The sequence below is a fragment of the Magnolia sinica genome, chromosome 17 (genome assembly GCF_029962835.1).
Source record: "Magnolia sinica isolate HGM2019 chromosome 17, MsV1, whole genome shotgun sequence".
NCBI classification, from domain to species: Eukaryota; Viridiplantae; Streptophyta; class Magnoliopsida; order Magnoliales; family Magnoliaceae; genus Magnolia; species Magnolia sinica.
Window position 1 is genome coordinate 17,610,359 of NC_080589.1, and position 22,467 is coordinate 17,632,825.

Below are 22,467 nucleotides of genomic sequence, written 5' to 3' on the forward strand. Positions count from 1 at the left end.
TGATTGGTTCGGCCAAAGTGCCGAAGGGGTAAGCAGTGATAAAATGCTAAATTGGTGTGAATTTCTAACAATTCTTCCTTGCCTGCACTACCCGATCTGATCCATTTCTGCTCATGAAAACATGATTATTGATTAATGAAGAGGTTTATTTGCATGGCTCTGGGTGGCGCTAGAAGATGGGCTTCCTGATCTCTAGCATTGCCAGCACAAGAGTGCCATGATCTAGAATAATCAGGGCAGTTAATCTTTGATGCTTACTGTAGATAGATCATCTGGCTATCTCCAATGTCACATTAGACAATGGTATGCAAATGGGAAATTGAAACATTGCATTGATCTACCCGCAAGGATCTTTACGCCCAGCTCAGACAAGGTGGGGAGGGGAAAAAAACAACCCGGAAAGAACTGCAAGGATCTTCGAATTACTTCTAAATTTGAGCCACATCGTGCCTAATGGACCAGCCGTCTTGATATCCCATGTTGTACCATGTCTCCGTGGACACTAGTGATTTGTTACTGCTGGCTCCATATCTACTCCTTTGCAAGCATAGTAGTTTAGGTAGAGGTCTGCTAAATCCACAGGCATGTGGAGCCCTACACAGCGTGACCGCATGAGATCCAAGCTTTCAATTAGGTGGACCACATAGATCGTCTAGCCTTAATAGTTACATGGTATCCACATTAAGGGTGATCAAAGCTGTTAAATAGAGTGGACCACCATGTGCATGAGCCATACCATAAATCATGGAAATTCGGGCATCAAATGTAATATTAGAAAAATTAAAGTTAACAAGGAACACCACTCGAGGGAAGTGCACGATCCAGATAACTATAATCAGCCAATTGCATGGTTCTTGAGCTATGTCGATCCACAGTGGTCCACTAACTTGACAGTCACAACATCACCCTAAACGTATACCTTCATATGCATGGTGGAGATTTTAGGCCGGATCCTCTACAACTGTTGTAGATTAAACATTACCCTACAAAACTTCTTTATTTCTTCACGACACACACACACACACCATAACCCATGACCTCTGTGTTGAAACTCTTGTGAGTCTACCTCTGAGCCATGAGTAGGACCCTACAAAACTTATTCACATGCATTTAGAGCATATTCATTTACATTTAACCTTATTCTTTTAAAACTATCCCTAAAACTTTCATATGTTTTGGTGGTGGTTCATTGTTTTCTATTGGTGTTGGCAGTGTGGCCCACCTGATGATTGGATCAGGTTGATTTTTGGCCAGCCCATTTTCATGGTGGGTGACCCTACTTGATGGGTCGAATGCCATACACATGACAGAAGGCCCCATGCACTGCTAGTTGCACAAAATTCTCATCCATAATAGTAGAAGAACCAGCCCCAACTGGGTAACTTCGGTATGGTCATTTAACCTAATAATCAAACCAATTATTGCAATTCAACCAAATAGCGTTGTGAAAAATATAATAATCTCAAGGTTACAAAACAGCACCTTCCATTTGAGCTACAAAAACGACTCTAAATCAAACACTAGTTTTAGTGCAAGTGACTATTGAAACACGAGGTATAATACAATGCTCAGGACCCAGGTCTGTACAATATGTTCATATTTTTAGTTTGTCAAGTGGAACCTATGGTTTAGTGAACAAAACTGTTGAAACAATGGGCCTCGCCATGGATGGCCCATGCAGCCAATCCCCCAAGATCGAAAGATCCTAGTTATTGAATATTTGGCCTCTCTTCTGGTTGAATGCAAGCTGTTTCCATATTTTCTTTCCAAGTTGCCCATCCAAGGAATTTTCCATCTGGGAGTGGGACCATAATATCAATCGTTTGGATCACTGAACTGTGAACCCCACCCGTACCGAGTAAAAAACCATACTGTACAAACTTTCAGCCTGAGGAGCATATCATACCTCTTCAAACACAAGTTATAGGCCCACAAAACAAATGAAGATCCCCTTCCTGGGGTAGAATATCAACCATTGTAGCTATCAAGATCGATCTTTTCACTAATTAATCTGTGGAATTAACAAATGATACTGACATGAATGTAATTCACAAGAGTAACAATGTCAAGGAGGAACACTTGAATTGCATACAAGATCATGATATATTTTATCAGATCTTACTATCCTGAGCAGCGTCCCATTTTCAACACTAGAAAATAGTAAAGAAAAATAAAATAAAATATACAAATCAAAGAAGCTACTTTTGTAACCTATAACAAGGCGTACCATCCAAAATAAAATTAAAAAAAAAAAAATTTAACCAAAAAATGGAATTTAAAAAAGAAGAAGAAGAAGAAGATAGATTATACCTCACCATACACTTTCTGACATTCCGGGCTGATCACAAAATGCCACTCACAATAAAAGCACCTCACAAAACCAAGTCTCTGGCTTGTGGGCAGACAGTTCTAAGGCATGCTTTCCTTCCCTTTGACCCGGACACTACCCTTACGAATTTCCCTTGCACCAGAAGGTGGTTTCCATGGGTCCACATTCTGTTTCTTTCGCCTTGGATGGCCAGCCAACGAGGGGTCCACCAAAGGGCCAGACCAAGTGGAGAGCCCCGGGTCCTTTGGATAGATGAATGTGGAACTAAATGGAACATCTGGTGGATCAAAGTGGGGATCTATGTGATGCACAGAAGCCAGTGGATAGCCGAGTGCTCCATCTTGGTGTGGAGGAGGGAACTTCTCACTCTTGCTCTTTGCATTTGCATGTGTGATCAGACGCCTCCTCAGCTGAAACAGGAAACAAACATGATGAATGTAGTGATTGTTTGGAGTAGGTACATTTGCTTGAGTGAATAAATAAAAATAAGCTAATTGAAGACAGACATTGACGAAAAGCAGAAACGAGTTATAAAGAGTTAAATGATACTCAGGCTGCCGATGACGCTTGATATGCGGGCCCTCCGAAACTGTACACATGGCATATATTAACTCAAATAAAAACAAGTAGATGTCGCCATCACAACCCTAAGATTAGACTGGTTCAACAGTCATAACCTCTGATTTGTGCACACCTGTTTGTGGAAATAGGACCATTGGATATTTTTCATTTTTAATCGTCCAATAGATAGTCGGATAATCAAATAAGCTCAATTTTTGGTTCATGACACAGACTGGGTACCATAATTTGGACAGTTTAATTTGACTAATTGCATGCCACGTGTGCAGTTTCTAATTGGCTGCTTATCATCCATCACACTGCCAGTGTATTGAAGTTTTTCAATAATAGAAGTCCCTTGTATAGAAATACTTGAGCCCACCTTTGACAAAAAAAATGATTATGATCAAGAATAGTTAGACAAACTATAAGATCTCATGCTCTCAACAACAGGAAGTTTTAATTGCAGTAAATAAGTGATTATAGATTTTGTAAAGAGGCATCATATGATCCTCACCCAAAGGAAGTGTGGCCGAGAAAATTGATCTGATAGAGTGTTCAAAGTATCCATATCGCGTTACGTATCGCATCCTTGGGATACAGATACATATCTGTTATTGCACAGTATATATTGTTTGTATCGGGTAATTTATCACACTTTTTGCAAAACATGGGGAAAATTGAGAAAATGGTTGAATTTTTAAATGAAACTTTAGGGATTGTTAAAAAAGACCTTAATACACACTTTTAAATCATATCATCTCAAAAAAGAAGTGCATATAATAGGTTTCCTCTATATATGGTCCTAAGCTATGCACTAGCTGAACTACTGCAACTATATTCAAGTTGAATGCATAACATTTAGAGTGTATGTGATAATCATTTCATCAGCACTTCTAAGTACTTCGAAATTAGTCTCAAATATATATTTTTTATTAATTTTTAATTAAAAATGATTTTCATTTTCCAAAAATGACTAGACAAATCAGTGGATCAGCCCTCATACATGCTTGATTTCATGTTTGGAGTGCAACATTGCAAGCAATTTGGGAGAAATTGGGAAAATTTTGAAATTTCCCCAATTTCCCCCAAATCGGACCACCTATACTCAAATTTCGAAATTAGAGTATATGTAATGATCATTTCATCAAATACTTTTAAATTAGTCTCAAATGACAGCTGGTAGAAGGAAATTTTCGGGAAAAAAAAATGGAGAACATGAAAAACCAATAGATATCGAAATCAAAGCTCCAACTTCATGATTTTTCATGCAAAACATGAAGGACCAATGGATTTGTAATCATTTGACATTGATTTAACATAATTTCAACAACAAAAAATGGGATCGGAAATTGAAAATGCTCACCGGATTGAACATGTGGGATATATCAGCACTACCTGTGCGTTTCGTATCGCACAGGTGGGATACAAGATATATTGTGGGATATATCGGCCGATATTGTCGATAGTTAAAACATTGATCTGATAGACCAAAAAATTGGACCACTTCATTTATTTATTTATTGATTTGAAAGGCAGATGACAGATTACTCCCATAAAATCTCCTTGATAAGAAAATATTAACCTTTCAGTAGGTGCCTGAAAAATGGTTAATGAAAGAAGCAACAGTCTATACTCAGTTGGCAAAATGCCAAAGCTGGGATTGGGAGAATTGTCCGATTTGGAGGATTTTTGGGGCGTGGCCCATCCAAGTTTTGAGCCAACGAAATAAACCATCTGGATCCCTATGCCATGGGGCTCGCTTGTACACACATAACTTCAGTTCAAGGATTATGTAAAAGTAAAATGCCGCAATAAACTCAAAACAAACAGATTTACCATGGGCAGAATGCAATATCCCTCAGTGATTCTGTTTTAGGTGAGAAATCATATTGCATTCCACGTGGGAATTAATTCTTTCAAAATGATATTACAGCTACCATTTTGCCATTTCCCTCCCTTTTTAATTCTATCTGCACACTTTCTTCTTAAAAGCATCATCAAAATGTGAGTTGCCAGAATGCCTGAGGTAATGCTGGATAATTCTGCCTTCTAGGGTCGATGGCATTGGTTTCTTTTTGTCTTTTATCAGCACATTTTAACTCTGCATTGTGATAGCCAGCTGGTCATAAGCATGGCTGAAGGAGGTTGATGTCAGATGGGCAGCCAGCCATGAAATCTTTGCTGAGAAAATCATCACAATGATGACCAAAATAGATGAAGCAAGGCCATGATGATGGTGAAGACAATCATTTTATCAGAGTAACAGAATCGTAAAACAGAGGCTCCACATAACAATAAGACCTTAGAGGTTTTCCAAATAGCGATGGTTTGAAGTGGAAAACCCACCTTTTCTGGATGCAAATCCCAAAAACGGGGCCAACCCAAATGTAGTGCTGATGCGATGTATCTCCGTATCACCATAGCTATCTAATCCAATGGTGATTTGGGATAACATCAAACAGGCCAAAGTGGCTGTAGTTATGTTCTTTCTCAATCTATTACTAGGTAGCATATAGATTGCCAGACAGCTTTTCTACACAACTTGTTGACATTTTTCAAAGTTCAACATGTTCTGACTATAATTCAACTACGTTATGTTTTTGTTCAGCATCTGCATTTGATTACTCTCTTGTAAGCTTAAAAAGTAGCAGATAGAGGCAGTAGCATGACATACATCAAGGTTTGCTTGAAGCTCAGCATTAGCTTCTGGGGCAGGCATTGCCCTAGCAGCTCGATCACGTATGCGAGTCTTCTTCATACCATCACCGTTGGCTCTTCCACTACCAGCTCTCAACCTACATAGCAATAAACTAGATTCAGAAACATAATAGGAATAAACCACAGAATTCATCTAGATAAAGATGCTCGAGAAGAAATGGTAGGAGTAAATCACAGGCCACACAGTGCACCAGATCCATTTCCCAATCAAAGGGAGTGCAGACACTTTCTCCCCATTTCAAGTGAGATCTTTCCCCCCTTTTTAAAACTATTTTCACGTGAGATTAGAAACACTCTTCCAGCATTAGATTGTCCAGCACCAGATGGAGAATCCAAGGTATACTAAAGTCTTCAGTATATCAAGGCATACAAAAGTACGAAACCTTCTAGCTTCTTCATCCCTCAGTTTAGCATCCATCTCTTTGCTTGGAGGATACTTAGGAAGGCTTGAAGGCTCACAGGCATAAGGCTCAGTTGTGAAGAACTGCAAAATAGAAACCAATCAGGTGACAAAGACAACCTTCTACTGAATGTGGTGCGGAGTGCATATTTTTTTTTTTTTTTTGAAAGATTGCTGAATTTCCAGCATTTAATGATGTCAACAAAAATAACTGCTATTCTGAAATTATATTGATGTCAACAAAAATAGGATTCTGTACTACCTTATTTAATCTGCAAGGATAAATTTTAAGGCAACATCAGGGTCTGGCAAAAGATGTGTTGCGCAGCCTGGTTATGTTTTCCTAAATTCTACATTTTAAAGCTTTTTTTCCAGATAATTGTGAATTTTTAACAATAGGTGAAACTCGCTGGAAGTATAAAGTTATAACAGTTTAATATGATCAAATCATAAATCATAATACCATATGCAGATTCAAATTATTGTAATTTGAATCTGGAGCTACAGTGTCATGATAGCTACTGTAACTATTAACAATCAAGAAGTGTTTGTTTTGTAAAAGGGGAATGAAGATAATTGGGCTACAAATGAAGATTTAGTCTGGGGACAACTGCCAAAGGACAAGGGGAGTCGAGAAAATTTGCTTAGGGCCCATTTGACACTTTTATCTAATTAATAAGAGCTAAAGAATTAGGACTTTTTGTTCCAACTCTTGTTTTACAATAAGCTTGTTTGGTAAAATCAATTCTTCAAAACCGAAAAAAGTTCTTATTGAAAATAAGAACGTTTGGTAAAACATTCAAATAAGAGCTTTTTTTAAAAGATAGTTGCTGTCAATTTAAAAAATTAAAACTCCATTATGATCAATGTGGACTGTTCATTTTTTGGCTATTGATTGGATGGCTAAAATCATCCAATCAAGAGGAATGGGCAACCAAAGGTGGGACCCACCTTCGATGTGGGTCTTCGACTCGTCCATCATGAGGAGCCACCTTTGATGTCCACCATCCATCAGCCCACCTTTGATGTGGACCATCCATCATCTAGGCCCACCTTTGATGTGGATCATCCATCATGTAGGGCCCACTTTTGATTTCCATCGTCCATCATGTGGGGCGCGCTTTTGATGTCCACCGCCCATCATGTCGGGCCACCTTGCTAGACCTTGGATGTGGACCGCCATCATGCGGGGCCACACTTTGACGTGAGCCATCCATCATGTGGGGCCCACCATTGATGTGAACTGCCCATTATGTGGGCCCACCTTGATATGGACCATCTCTCATGTTGGACCCCACCTTCAAAATGGGTCATTCATCATGTGGTCCCACCTTCAATGTCAACTGTCCATGTGGGCCCACCGTTAATGTCAATCGTCCATCATGTGGACCCACCTTCGATGTCCACCTCCATGTGGGTCCCACCTTTGATGTGGACCATCTATCGTGTGTGGCCCACCTTCAATATGAGTCATTCGTCATGTGGGCTCACATTCGATGTCAACCGTCCATCATGTAGGCCCCCACCTTCCATGTCCATCATCCATCATGTAGGTCCCACCTTTGATGTGGATCATCTATCATGTGTGGCCCACTTTCAATATGGGTTGTTCATCATGTGGGACCATCTTCGATGCCAACAGTCCATCATGTGAGTCCACCATTCATCGTGTGCGTCCCACCTTTGATGTGGACCATAACCTTCATTACGGGTCATTCATCATGTGGGCCCACCTTCGATGTGATGGATGGGATCAACAAGAGAAGAGAAGTGAGCAATATGGGAATTTTTTTAAAAAGTTGAGGGAAAAACTTGTTCAAGTAAAGCCCGTCTACCAGCTTTAGCAAAATAAGCTCTTAAAAAGGGGGGGAAGGTAAACTTTCCATACCTAGAGAATTAAGGGGTAAAACCTCTTATGTCTGAATTAGTAAGATGGAAAATTAGACCATTAGCAAACAATCTATTTTTGAAAAATGACTTTTTTATTATAGAAATAAGCAAATAAGATCTTATTTGTAGAGATGCCAAACGGTCCCTTAAATGATGATCTCTGGACAAGAGGAGAGGAAAATCAAGAGATCTAAGAAGATTTTGTCATGGAATGTTGAGGGATTTGAGTTCACGAAAATGGCTTGAAACAAAATAAATTTTACTAAAGAAAGATACACATCATCAGGTTCCAGAAGAGCTAAATAGGAGAGGGTATTTTATTCTATGGGTAAGAAGACTGCAGGTAATTTCCTACTGGCAGGGGAAACAGCAGGAGGGATCTCCGTAGTGCAGGGTAGCGATAGCATAGGTGGAAATTTGACAGGCGTTTCCAGTTTTGATCATATTTACTTCATTGGCTGACAAATCCAATGTACACCCAGAGCAGTTTACAGTCTGAAGAACCCGGAAAGAAAAAGATGAAATTGTAATCACGGCAGATGGAACATTCCATGGCGTCTCGGTAGAGACCTTTAACATTAAGACAATTGTATTTTGGGGATGTATAATCAAGAGATGGAACTCAGATGCATCAGGTCAGTTGAGGCTCAACCCAACCACGCGTGTCAGCCTGAGACCCAAGTTAACCAACCCAAGGTATTGAATACAAAACCATAACACAATTCAGGTTGGGTTGGCTTTAGATTGGGTTAACATGTGCAACTACTAAACTAACACAAAGTCAAACATCTAACTATCAAATAACACCATTAACGTAACGCCCTATAACTACCCACAGCATAGAGTCCGCAGCATGGATGGTTCCAATTGTTTGGATCATGAACCCTATTTATTATGCATGGACAGTTTGGATCAGAAAACCTATATATGTCCAGAGCATGGACAGTTCCAATCATGAACCCCATTTTCATGAAGACCATAATTGTACATTTATATAATGCATGTTGGTCAACAGTCATAACTCACATGCATATGAACTGCACATAACATCGGGTTCAGGTTGTGTCAGGTTGCCTGAGGCCTCAACCAACCCCAAGCCAACTTTGGGTTGGGTTGAGGATTTTCAGCCCAAGCTCAACCCACCCGCAACCCAAAACTAACCTCAATCCAACCCAACACAACTTGACCTAAAGTTTGGATTGGGCTAATAGTGTGCAGGTTGACCCAACCCAAGTTGCACCCCTAGTAGAATCACATCGAGAATGACAAAGTTCCAGAAATTACAGGCAGAAATGAGATTGGCCATGCTCAACAGAAACAAGCCATTTTTTTTTATTTATTTTTTACACATGCACACACACGCTTACACACCCCACACACGCACGCTGTGGGATTTCACCACTGGTGGGTACTCGAACCCTTAACCCGGTGTTGAAACTCCCAGGAGTCTGCCACCCAGGTAAGAGTGCCATTTTCAATATTTGGGGTCAATAATCTAAGAGAACAGAGAGATCGAGGAGGATGTTGTCACAAAATTAGAGTTGGGTGGATGAAGTGGAGATGTGCCTCTGGAGTTTTATGTAATCGCCCCATACCAATGAAACAAAAGGGGAAATTTTATAAGAGAGCTATAAGATCAGCATGCTTTATTGGAAAGAATGTTGGGCAATTTTTTGAACAATGTGTTCACACGATGAGTGTAGCTGAAATGAGGATGTAGAGATGGATGAGTCACAAGGCAAGGAATGATAGAATTAGAAATGAATACATTCAAGAGAACTTAGAAGTAGCAACAATAGGTTATAAAATGGGGGAAAGTAGACTTAGATGGTTTAGCCATGTGCAACAAATACTGGGAACTACACCAGTTAGGAGCGAGTTGTTTCAAGTTGGAAGGCTCTAAAAGGGAATAGTAAGGCCCAAAAGGACGTGGGTAGATGTACTAGGAAACAATGTTCATAGTATCGGGATCATTACATGTATTGCTGACTAGGATCAATGTTTTAAATATCGACGATATCGGCCGATATATCCCAAGATATATCTTGTATCACCTGTGCAGTATGAAACGCACATGTAAGTGCCGAATATCCCACATGTTCGATCCGGTGAGCATTTTCAATTTTTGATCCATTTTTTTGTTGAAAATATGTAAAATCAGTGTCAAATGGTTACAATCCATTGGTTCATGTTTTACATAAAAAATCATAGAGTTGGAGCCTTGATTTCGATATCCATTGGGGAAACAAAAGGAAATGGTGGAATTTCTCAGGGAAACTTTAAGAGATGCTAAAATACACATTTTCATATTTGGGAATCAAAGAATTGCAAAAAAGACGCATACATACTTTTTAATGAGGGTTTAAAAGCATGTAACGCTGACTCAAGGAAACTTTAGAGGAACATGGGGGAAATGGTGGAATTTTTCAATGATACTATAAGAGATGCTAAAATACACATATTTGCATATTTAAGAATCAAATAATACTATAATAGCGAGAAAGACGCATATTTGCATACTTAGGAATCAAATACTAAGTTTCCCTTTAATGGGGCCTAAAAGCATGTATTGTTGACTTAGGGAAACATGGGAAAAATGGTGGATCCAAACATGCATGCACATACATACATACAAACATGAATGCATGATCCATCCATCCATTCATGCATGTGCGCATACACACACATGCATCCATCCATCCATGATTGCATACATATACACGTGTCCAAACATGAATTTCATCATACAACCATGCACCCATTTTATATATATTTTTTTAAATGAAATGGATTTTTTTCTAATAAACAAAATTTTGGCGATATCAATACATTGGGGATATTATCAAAATATCGCTAAAATACTAGCGATACAAGCAACACCTAGAATATACATAGTAAAAAATATTGGCGATAGAAGTAACACCCAAAAGTCACACAGTCGAAAATACTGGCGATAGAAGTAACACTTGGAATTTACACAGTTGAAAATATTGGTGATACATTGGCAATATCAATAAATTGGTGATATAACTACATTGGCGATACTTAGCAATAGTGTTTTAAATAGCTAGGCTATGTAGCATAGCTTAGCCTTAACGCTACGTAGCTCATGCAAATAGCTTAAGTTGCATGTAGTCTATGCTACATGATTAATAGCAAATGCTACATGCTATGCAGCTCACATTACTAGTTACTTCTACTACAACATTAAAATAAGTTAATGGTTTCATTGATTTGTAACATTTTTTAATTTTCAATAAAAATTAGTTAATCTTTTCAATTATTTTAGTAAAATAATACAAGTAACAATATCAAATTAGTTTCGTTACTCTTTCTTTACTTTTATACTTAAGAATTGCCCTTTCCTATTAATTTAGGTTGCGTTTGGTTGCACCAAATATCATGAAATTTTGTTAAATTTTACTATTAACCAGTCTAATTTGGTGCAAAATATCATGAACTGGTGTAACCAAGCGCAACCTTGATTAAAAATATATTAGTGTGTAGCTTATGCTACACACTATGTAGCTTACGTGTCACACTTCAAAGGGCTGAACGCTATGCTATGTATTTAAAACACTGCTTAGCAATATATCGCCGATACCTAGAATTTCTAATACTATCAGTGTTATCGATATCTCCGAGCTAGTGGGAAGGATAATATCGGGGATATATCAATGATGTCAGGGATACACTGAACAATATCGTCTTTGATAGAGTGGAATGGCAAAACAAGATTCGTGTAGCTTGCCCCAAGTAGTTGGGATATGGATTACATGATGATGATGGCCAGAAATAAGTTGATCAATTTGCCATTGGGAAGTGATTTTTCACATGCTCAAACAATCTAGAGAACCAATACTGTGTAGACTAGATTGCTTTGTAGTCTCTACCAATGATGAAGCCCACTTCTTGAGGGTATCTTATTCAGCACTCCGAAGGCTGGCATCAGGTCATGTTCCTACTTTGCTAGAACTAGAAGCATCAGTCACCTTTTAGGTTTGAAATATGTTGCTTGAGGCTGCGGCTTTTGTGCAAGTGCTGGTGAGAGTTTGAGTATGAAGGATTAGCTGGATAAACACTCCCTATCACCGACCGGTCTGAATCCTAGTAGTGTTGATGAAGCTGGGCTTTGACCATGTCTCCAGAACAATCTCAATAGCAGGCTCCAAGAGTTGAAAGGAACAACTTAGGTGTGGAATTCAGAAATTTTTGAAAGGTAACAGTGAATTAACAAGGTCCGCATTAGGAAACTCATGCATCAGATAAGCTGGAAGAAGTAACCATATTTTTTTTCCAGAATAGTGCCAGAAGAAATGACAATTTTATTTTTAATTTTTTGAAGACACAGGGTGTCCCCACCTCTTTTTGAATGAGACTAATCCCACATGAAAGAATGATGTGATTCACTAGCAACAGTCAAAACTGGGGTGAGGAAGAGCTCAAAGAAATGGATAAAATGAAGAATTCTTTCACTGAAAGCCAAATGCAAGAAAAGGAAAATCCTGTTCCCAAAAAGAGGCCAACTGGTGAGGACCCAAGAAGAAATAGAAAAAGTGAACATTGAACTCCTCAAAAATCTTTATGAGAAAAGAGGAAAAAGTTAGTTGAAGTTTGATGGTGATAGAGCAGAGGCCTGCAATGGGCTGGGCTAGAGCTCCAGTGTAGGATGAGTTTATTAAGAGTTTAATCCTATTAAAAGAAAGGTAAACATTATACAACAGCAATGCCATTTTTACTTATTAGCCACAAATGCCATGCCGTTAGCTACATCCCCTAAATATATGAGGGAGAATAAATGAGAAGAAAACCACTATTAGGATTAAAATCTCACTTCGCTGTTCAATGCAGCAGAGGCATTTTTGCGATCAGCTGGGTCAATTGCAAGAAGAGTTTCAATTAGTGGCAATGATGATGGTGGAAAGTCTTCAAACGTCTCGGCTATACACCGCTTATATGGTTGTTGGGGCTTAAATATGGTTGCATGTGGCAACTTTGACTTCTTCCAATATTCTTCTGAAGGTGAGCCGCATAGCTTGAAAATCTTGTGCAGCTGCTCCACCTAATAAACAAAAGAAGTTTAAAATTATTCTGCCAAGTGAAAGAAAAAAATTATTTAGTGATTACTATTTCCTTCTTCTTCTTTTTTTTTTTGGGGGGGGGGGTTACCTAACACAAATTTTGTTAAGAAAGAGCAAACATGGCAAAGATGAGGAATCAACAACTCAGACAAAAAGAATCAAATGACTCAAGAGCAACTGACAAATGGCTTGAGGATCAACCCCCAAGGCCCCAAGCAACCACCAATTTGGCCTTCCTGAACACCAGTCATGACTATGGAGGCAATTGCCAAAGCATCTGTTATTGCACCCAAATCAATCACAAACCAGCAAGAAAAGTCCCCAAAGAATTCACCCTTTATGGCCTACACCTTCTTGTGCCACACTATTTCCAGTATTTAATTTTGCTACATGCAGTAACCAATATAGAAAAACATTTATGATAATTGGCATACAAATTTTATTTTTTTTATCGAATGGTTGCTAAATTTCGATTATTGTCTAGCCAACAAGGAAGCCAGCAACTTTAGCACATGCATATTTAGCATTGGCCATAAAATGATATCTGAAGTCTTACATAGTGTACACACCAGAAAGGACCACAAGTTCAAGAATCTAAAATGCATGTCTAGAGCGTAGTTAATTGGATAACTCATTTCCTCTTACAAATGCCAACATTTATTGCAACCAATTTCCGTCATTTGTTTCACTCTCTCGAGAAAAAAAAAAAAAAAGGGTCATTTTTTTAATTTTTTATTTGAAGACACAGGGTGTCCCCACCTCTTTTTGAAGTGAGACTAATCCCTGCGGATACACGCAACACCCACAACCATGTGTATCAGGTAAAAGAAAAAAAAAGGGTCATTTGTTTCACACTTCTCGAGAAATGTTGTAGCAACTGTTGCAAAATGATGCATTTCACACAACCACTCCTCACATCAGTTCCAGCGTCTGTTTCTTGGTCAGTAACTATGGTCAAGGGCATACACACAAAAAAGATAATCTGCACACACCATCTTTCATTAAGGTGATTATTTTCTTCCAGCCTAATCATTTACTTCTTATTTATCTTTTCTTAATAACTCTGCTAATATCTGCTGCCATTACCAACAGCTTGTGTTCATCCATTGAAGGATTATTTCTCAACTCTACATAAAAAGAGATGCTTTCATAATCCCAGAGGAGTGGAAGTGAAACTAAAATTCTAAGGAAAACAAGCTTGTGCAATAGACTTCTACACCCTCATTTTAGTCCATTCAGAGACTTGCAAACTCATGAACACAACAAACTCGAAAGCATGAATATGTAATTCCAAGTTCTGATTGTATTTCCAGGCTAGAAATGAGAGAAGTCCATTACAATAACCAATAGTCAGAAAAGAAAAACGGCAAGATTTGCAATTTAGGGAAAATTAGATCCACGAAGGGCAGACAATCAAATTACAGCATGACTAGACATGAAGATATTATGTTTATTTATGCAAACATATGGTGGTTTGATCTACTAATTAGGCATATGGGGATAGTATGGCCAACTCCACAGGACAGTCTTCTAATGCTTATGTCAGAACAGAACCACATTGCACAGTTATTGGGTCTGTTGTCCACGATCAAGATCCATCATGGTGTGAGCTAGTACTTTAGGAACCTCAGGGACTTATGGCCAAACTAGTACCCCTTTTTTCTTTTTCTTTTTCTTTTTCTTTTTGCTGTATGAACTATGGAGAGAATAGATCTCTCATCACAATAGCATTTTTCATTCTTGGTACCCAATAATGTTCCAAAAGACAATCACTGAAAAAAGATGGACCACTGCAATTTGTAGTAAACACTTAACTGTAAGTATTTATGGTTTACTTTAAGAACACCAAAATCAACCAATCTCCATATGCTAGTGAGGTTTATTGATAGAAAAGAAAAATAGAGGGATCGATACAATAGGGTGTAAACATTTAACTATTAAGAATTGATCGTCACTTGGTAAACACCACAATCAACCAACCTCCTTATGCACAATGAAGATGACATAGCCCAGGAATGGCAACGTGCCCAATCGGTGGAGTGGGCTCCATGATCCATCCAATCAGTGAAGTGGATTCAGCCTATCCAAACGCCAATCAGAGAATTGGGTCCACGGTCAGTTCGATCAGCAACTCGGTCCCTGCAATTTGTCTAGACAATTTTGTGGCCCGTAATGATCTGGCTGATCAGTTGGCCCCACAAGGTGGTCCAATTGTGAGCATATGGTCCACAGGGTTGGGGCTATTTTCTACAATGGCGGTTAGTCAGTGACAACCTGCCTCTACTACTTTCTTCACTAAGTTTTTGGAATGGCAGATGAGATTCTATAGCCGACCCCAATTATTTGGGAACTTGGGATAAAGGTTAGATGATAATGATGATGATGGTTTTGGGGGGCCACTCTGGGATACTAAAAGACGTGGAATGACACATCTTCTTTGAAAGACCATTGATTTAGGTTTGAAATGAGCTCAAGACCATGTGATTCTAATATATTGGCCGATTAACAGAAGGCTAGATGGTTGTGATAGGAGAATTTTTGAAATTGGTCCGAATTAAGTCCCCTTGAGAAGACATTGGTGACCGGATTCTGGTGGTAAGCCAGAAATAGAGATGAGGGTTTCATGGCGCTGTGGAGTACTTTCTGGGAGAATATGGCTGGAGACCAATTTCTTCAGGGTGTTCAAGAGATCCATAGAGTCATTGAAGTGGTTATTCCACAGGTGTGTCACTCAGTTGTCATCCAAGGCTTCGCATTACTCTTGAACAGGTGGATGAAGCTTCAAACCAGATGGATGGTGCATGAAGTTCTGGTAAAAGAATAAGCGTGCACAAAGCAAAATACAGCCCAGATTCTTGTCAGGAATCTAGGACTGGGAAATACGTGGATCCATCTAGGGGCTGGTCATGGAGGACAATCCACAAAAGCAGGAGGACAAGAGGGTCAAAGGAAGGAAATCTCATATGGACGTCACTTGGGGGGAAGAGATAATGACTTGATGGGAAAAAAAAAAAACCAAGGAAAATGGGGGAATTGTTTCAACAAAGGAGGAAGTCAAGTAGCTATTGGTGGAGGAATCTAAGAAAAGAAAGACAGTGAAAGTAGCCCCAGAGGTGGTGTAGAGCAATGTTTTAAGTATCAACGATATCGGCCGATACATCCCACGATATATCTTGTATCCCACCTGTGCGATACGAAACGCACAAGGATCCCACATGTTCGATCCGGTGAGCATTTTCGATTTTCAATCCTTTTTTTTTCTATAAATCATGTTAAATCAGTGTCAAATTGTTATAATCCATGATTTTTCATGTTTTGCATGAAAAAATCATAGATTGGGAGCTTCAATTTCGAGATTTGGAGGAGATGGGCCAAGCTACAAAAAATTGGAAAAAAAAAATCCAATTTCTCGCAAATCGGTTGCAATCTGTGTCCAAACATAAAAAAATCAAACACGTATGTAACTTAATCTAGTGATTCTTCTTTTGGTTTTGAATGTATTGATTGTGTTTCCACACATCTTTTTACATTTATAAATCATATGAATAGACTTTGAATATACTTGCATCAATTCACTTAGACAATGCATAGATTAGGACCTCATACAAAGAAAACATATTATGTGCACTTTTTCTTTTTTCTTTTTTGTATTGTTTTTATTTATAAGTGTGTATTGATGTCTTTTTTAACAATCATTGAAGTTTCATTGAAAATTTTGACCAATTTCCCAATGTTTTCCCATGGTTCCAACAACAATGATGCATTACGCGATATAAGTGATATATCCCATGCGATAACCGATATGTATCTGTATCCCAAGGGTGTGATACGTAACGTAATACCGATATTTCAAACACTAGTACAGAGATTCAAAAAAACGTGATACCGATAACGCATCATATTCAACCATAACAACAGAGATTTTAAAAAAAAAAAAAATTTATAAATACCTATTTTTAAAGATTTCCTGAAAATGACTCACGGCGCTTTGATTCAACAAAATCCTTGAAATAACTTGTTTTGATTCTCAAATTCAAGGTACGAGTGGTCAGAATTTGTAATAAAATAGTATAAGAAAGAATATGAAAGAGAAAAGTGCCAAAATTGAGAAAAATTGTAACTTAAAAAGAGAAAAAATAAAATAAAATAATTGGCAGTTTATGACCATTACAGGGCAGTAACGGCCACTATGGGGCGTAACGACCGCTACAGCCCTCGCGATGGCCGATCCGAGCCAAAAACTTGGGGGTCACCGTTTTGACCCCCGTATCGTGTAACAAACTCGACTGTTACCATTACGTATTAGTCGTTACAGCCGATACGTAACCAATTTGGTACACCCTGTCAACCTATGTGCGTGCATATAGATAGATTGGAGCCCAAAAATCACCAACGAGAGTAAAGACAGCAAACAAAGGAAAGTTATCCTCTCCGTTTTGTACGACAGGAAATCTGAAACTAACTACGATCTGGAAGAGTTGTTCCTGTGTGATCTAAACCATCTATTAGACAGGTTATAGCCATCTAATTTCAAGAGTATGGTCATCAATTAATATCGCAGATAGCGATGCTAGCAAAAAAAAAAATCATGTTTTTCCCTCCTCGTCGCCAAACACTGACTAGATGCAATTCAGACCACACAATCTCTGTTCGAATCCAAGTTGTGTTACAAGAATACCACGCGTCGAAGATATTGTATCTTCTTCTCACCGTTTTTCTTGGAAACTCGTAGTTGGAGAAAGAACACGGGTTCGTGATGAAGCCTCTGACCTGACGATCAAGACCATCCAAGTCTAAGATCTTTCAATCTTTGGCATCCGGAAGATTTAGGACTCCCGGTTAGATTACAAGAAACTGAAACAATAGCCGTTATTATCCGCTTTTTTAGCCTCATGCCAACAGCTCCCGAAACCTTCAACTACGTGAACCACCGATGAAAACCTTCTAAAGCTTCAATCTTATGATTCCATAAGGTCCATATGATCAATCCAAGCCATCCATGATTAACAGATTGAGGAAAAACAGCCCGGATGAAGATCCAGCTTCTTTCCGAATAAAGAAGCTCAATTGTAGCTATTTTATAAAGAACCTGATCCAAGATCCAAATCGACCATCTAGTGGGTTGTTGGATCATTCTGAAATCAAGATCTATCCAATCAAGATCAGACCTATGTCAGTAACACGAAACAACAACGAAAAAAGTGTGTCGCTAAAATGTTCTCCGCATAGAACAACTTGATGCAAAACCATTCTTTCAAACATGTTTCCGAAGCTTTCGAGAGAGGCCAGAGAAACTATAAAACCCCCTGAATTGGTAGTGATTGAATTACAACATAGAAAAAGAAAGAAAGAAGAAATCGTGAGAGAGAGAGAGAGAGAGAAAGAGAGACTTTCCGAGTCGACAAGCTGGTTTAATAAGTCGAGTTGGGTTGTATCCAGAGACCTTGTTGGACATAGGTCTAAGTAGAAGAAAGAAGGAGAGAGAGAAGAAATCGAGTGAGTTGAACCGAGTCGACTCACAGGTGTTCATCCCCATTACGGTCGTACCTTGCAACAACCAATCAAAGGGGAGTACGTGTGATCTGTACGGATGTGCATGGCGTGCCCAGAGATCTACAGATATGTAAAGAGATTTCTCGGTAAGAGGAGCCATGACGTATCAAGAGGTGCCATGCATCACTGAAGTGATCGAGAGGAGAGCGGTCGAGCTCGATCGATCGCAGGATAGATGGCAAATGGAGAAACGAATGAAGCAGAATGTGGGGAGCATCCAGAAGCCGAGTAGTGGAGAGCGGTTATGATTACCGTCAGAACATGGGAAGGATCCAGAACAGCCGGATCAGAGCTATAAATAGAAGAGGAATACAACAAGGAAAATAGTCTTACACCAACCCAAACAAACCAAATCTATCTTTTAAATTATCCTATCAATTTACATTTCCTAGTGTAATTTGTTACTTTCCTTATCAAGCAAGTTTACGTTTCCGAAACAATCTTTACTTTCCAAGTTTGCTAATTTACATTTCTTAGCGTAAACCGTAGCAGTAATCCAGTAGCACGTAATCTTAGTTATAATTCGAGTCTACGCTCACACACTGGGCTCAAATCATTCCATCGAGGAGACGTTCTTCAGCTGCTTCGCGCGACTGACTGTAAGAATTTCTTTCTCTTTTCATTTAATCTATATTGAGAAGTCATTTCGTACAGAAGGCAAAGAAGTGACCCATCATCAGAGGATAAACCCTACCCTCTAAATATCACCTGAATCAATTTACATATTGAGTTAGTGGCTGAATAGGTGACCGATCTCTCCAGATTTCGGTCATACACTACGTGTCTGCCTACCTCGGCGCTCGGGGTCATTGTTGTTCGGTTCGAATTGGAGCCGCAATTCCAATTCTGGCACGCCCGCATACCCAGTGCAGAAACAATAGCGAACAATTGGGTCGCAGTCAAATTCAAGTTAAATTTGGGTTAAATCATAGACATCTACCAGGGCTGGTAGGTTAATGAAGGGCACATAATCCCTTTTTTTTCTTTTGAAAGGTAACACTACCAGGGCACATAATCCCTTTTGAATGCATAACAGGATAAGCAAATCTCTTGAGCAACAGCTTTTGATTTTCCTTGCATCAACATGACATAATTTTGTATAATATTTACAGGGCATGAATAAATCGAACTCAAAGTCAAAACCAACCTGAAATGCAGTTCTTGAACAGCCATGAATAAGGAAACTAGAAACAGGACTAGTTACATGCATAAATGGTTAATTAAGTGCTAACATGAGCAACTTGAGAGAGTATAACAACTGGAACTGTGAGAGGAACATGCACCAAAAACATAACCAAACAACCTGAGGTGCAAAATTAAAAATGAGAACTATGTATCAGCTTGACTGATTCCGAGATATTGTCTTTTTTTCTTTTTGATTTCCTTTATCTTCTTTTGCTCAAAACTTTAGCTATTAATGAGTATCATAGAAGTTAATTTCTTTCAAAATTAGCTAAAAAGAAGAACACATTGTATTGCAGGTATCCTAGAAATTATTTGGTTCAAAAAAATTACTTAGTTAAGGAAGGTTCAAAAAATTTACTTAGGTAAGGAATACATAGTATTGCAGGTATATAGCAACATGTTCTGTCAAAACGTCATGATGAACCAGCAGTCTGGCAGTTGTTTGGTGTTTCATTTGGGGAAGGAGAATAAGTGATAAGATATTGCAAATATAACAAAATATCACAAAACCCACCCTTCAATGAAAAAGAGCAGTTGTATCTTTAAGTCCTGCAATGACATGAACAAAAATCACTGAAGTTTCCAATCAGAGTAATATCCCTCAAATGATCTATAAGGAGTGTAATGGAAAGCTTCGGAGAAACAACATCAAAGCAAGATTACAGATGTCCATGTGCTGCAATCAACAGTATTCCTGCATAGAAACAACATACATATAGGAGTTACCTCTGTACGTCCAGGCATGATAGGCTTCCCAGCCAACAACTCTGCCAGTATGCAACCTGCGCTCCAAAGGTCTACACCTACACCATAATCCGTGGCCCCTAGAAGAAGCTCTGGAGGTCGATACCATAGAGTTACCACCCGACTCGTCATCGGCTGCTTGTGGTCCGGATCAAAGAACGATGCCAACCCAAAATCAGCAATCTTAAGTATCCCACCATTATCAAGGAGGAGATTCGAGCCCTTGATGTCACGATGCAGCACACAACGGTTGTGACAGTGCTCAAGACCTGATAACAGTTGATGCATGTAACACTTCACCTGCCATTTCAGAATGGAAATCAACTATGATCAATGCATAACCGGCAAATGCTCTGATTCATGACCATCCAATTCCCAGATGAGATGAAAGCAGGTTGGACTTAAAATCATCTCATTGCGAAATGGGGAAACACCCAAATGTGAAATGACCATTCTACTGGTGTCTTCATCGTTGTACAAATACCCACGCACCCAAATTTACAGATGAGATGAAAACATATCCTGACTAAAAGCACCTCATTTGCACATTGGAGCAATAATCTAGCACTAGCAGTGAAATGACCATCCCACGTGCTTTCGTGGCTGTCCAAACACATGCAGTACCCCAATTCAAAAATGACAAGAAAACAAGTCCCACCCAAAGTCATTTCATTCGCAAATGGAGACCCAATCCAAACAAAATGACCATTTGATTAAAGTCCCCATTGCCCAATTCACGAATGAGATGATTCAAGAATCACCCAATTCAAAAATTCCAAGCAACCATCCAGCAAAATCCAAGCTAACCTGAGGTTCCGTGAACTTGATCGCTGGGCTTGCAGCAAGCCCTGCCAGATCATGTTCCATGTACTCAAAAACCAGATACAAACTACACGACATCCGCGAGGTCACCAAACCTTCCAATTTCACCACATTCGGATGATCAAGCTTCCGCAATATAAGAATCTCTCTCGCCATAAATTTCACACTCTCCGGCTCCAAATTATCAAACCGGACCTTCTTCAATGCAACAATTTTACCCGTCAAAGAATCTCTAGCCTTGTAAACATTGCTATAAGTCCCTTGTCCAATCTAATAAAAATCAAACACCATCAGAAGCAATCCAATATCTTTGAAAAATGAAAGAAAGAAAACTTAGGAACTGACCTTATCGAGCTTCTCGAAAGAATCAGCTCGGCGTGGGGTCCACCCCTGGATGGCTTCGCCAGCGACGGCAGACAGCCAAGACGGCCACCCGGCGGCAACCTGCTCGCCATGCACATTCTTCGGGGGATTGCTGAGCCACGGGTCAGGCCTGTGCCGTCTCCGCTCGCCCCGCGGCAGCCGCCGATCCTTCTGGGCCTTTTCCTGGCTACCCTTCCTGACCGCATGATCGGCAGTGCCGCTTTCGAGATTCGGGACGGCAATCTGAGAAGGCTTGCGATCGGCCTCCGCCGCCGCCGCTGCCGACGACGGAAGATCGCTCTCCTTCTGCGGCAAAGAATCCGGTCTGCCGAAGACGCAGCCCATCTCTCATCTCTCTCTCTCTCTCGCTTTTAGGGTTTTGGCTTTTCCATATCTGCCTTGAAAGAAGAGGAGGACAAGTAAAGGAAAGAAAAACGAAGTGGTGCGGGACAGGGATTCGGGTGGTCCGCAGGTTCGGAGAAGCAATAGATTTTCGTGGAGACAGACAGGAGAGGAGCAATGATTCACATGTTCCGCGATTTACGGTAGCATAATGCGGAAAGAAGAGAATCTGCCATTGAAGATGCAGAGAGAGAGACTGTGCTTTTAACTGTTTCCAGACGGATTGAGAGAGGTCGTAAAGGACTACGTTAGCGTGACTTGCGTATGCACGCCGACTGCCTGCACATGCGCCGTCTGATATCTCCATGGAACATACATGTATCAGATCCTCCCCGTACATCAGATTAACCATCACATTTTTACCATGCATCCTAAAAATAATTCAAATATAGAACTTATGTGGGCCATACCAGAAGTAA

The 22,467-nt window shown here is 39.5% G+C and overlaps 1 protein-coding gene across 2 annotated transcripts; it reads right to left on the minus strand.

The window, feature by feature from the left end:
- Window positions 1-1,975: 1,975 nt before the first annotated feature.
- On the minus strand, window positions 1,976-22,238 carry LOC131231825 (probable serine/threonine-protein kinase At1g54610). 2 transcript variants are annotated; one of them, XM_058228129.1, is made up of 7 exons: window positions 21,629-22,238; window positions 21,269-21,553; window positions 20,444-20,761; window positions 12,733-12,960; window positions 5,992-6,092; window positions 5,565-5,685; window positions 1,976-2,739 (listed from the first exon to the last, which is right to left on the minus strand). In XM_058228129.1, the coding sequence occupies exons 1-7, from the start codon at window positions 21,989-21,991 to the stop codon at window positions 2,410-2,412; spliced, it is 1,746 nt and encodes a 581-aa protein (XP_058084112.1). In that variant the 5' UTR covers window positions 21,992-22,238; the 3' UTR covers window positions 1,976-2,409. The 2 variants fall into 2 exon arrangements, with proteins under 2 accessions (XP_058084112.1, XP_058084113.1); XM_058228130.1 differs by lacking the exon at window positions 12,733-12,960.
- Between the last annotated feature and the right edge of the window lie 229 nt (window positions 22,239-22,467).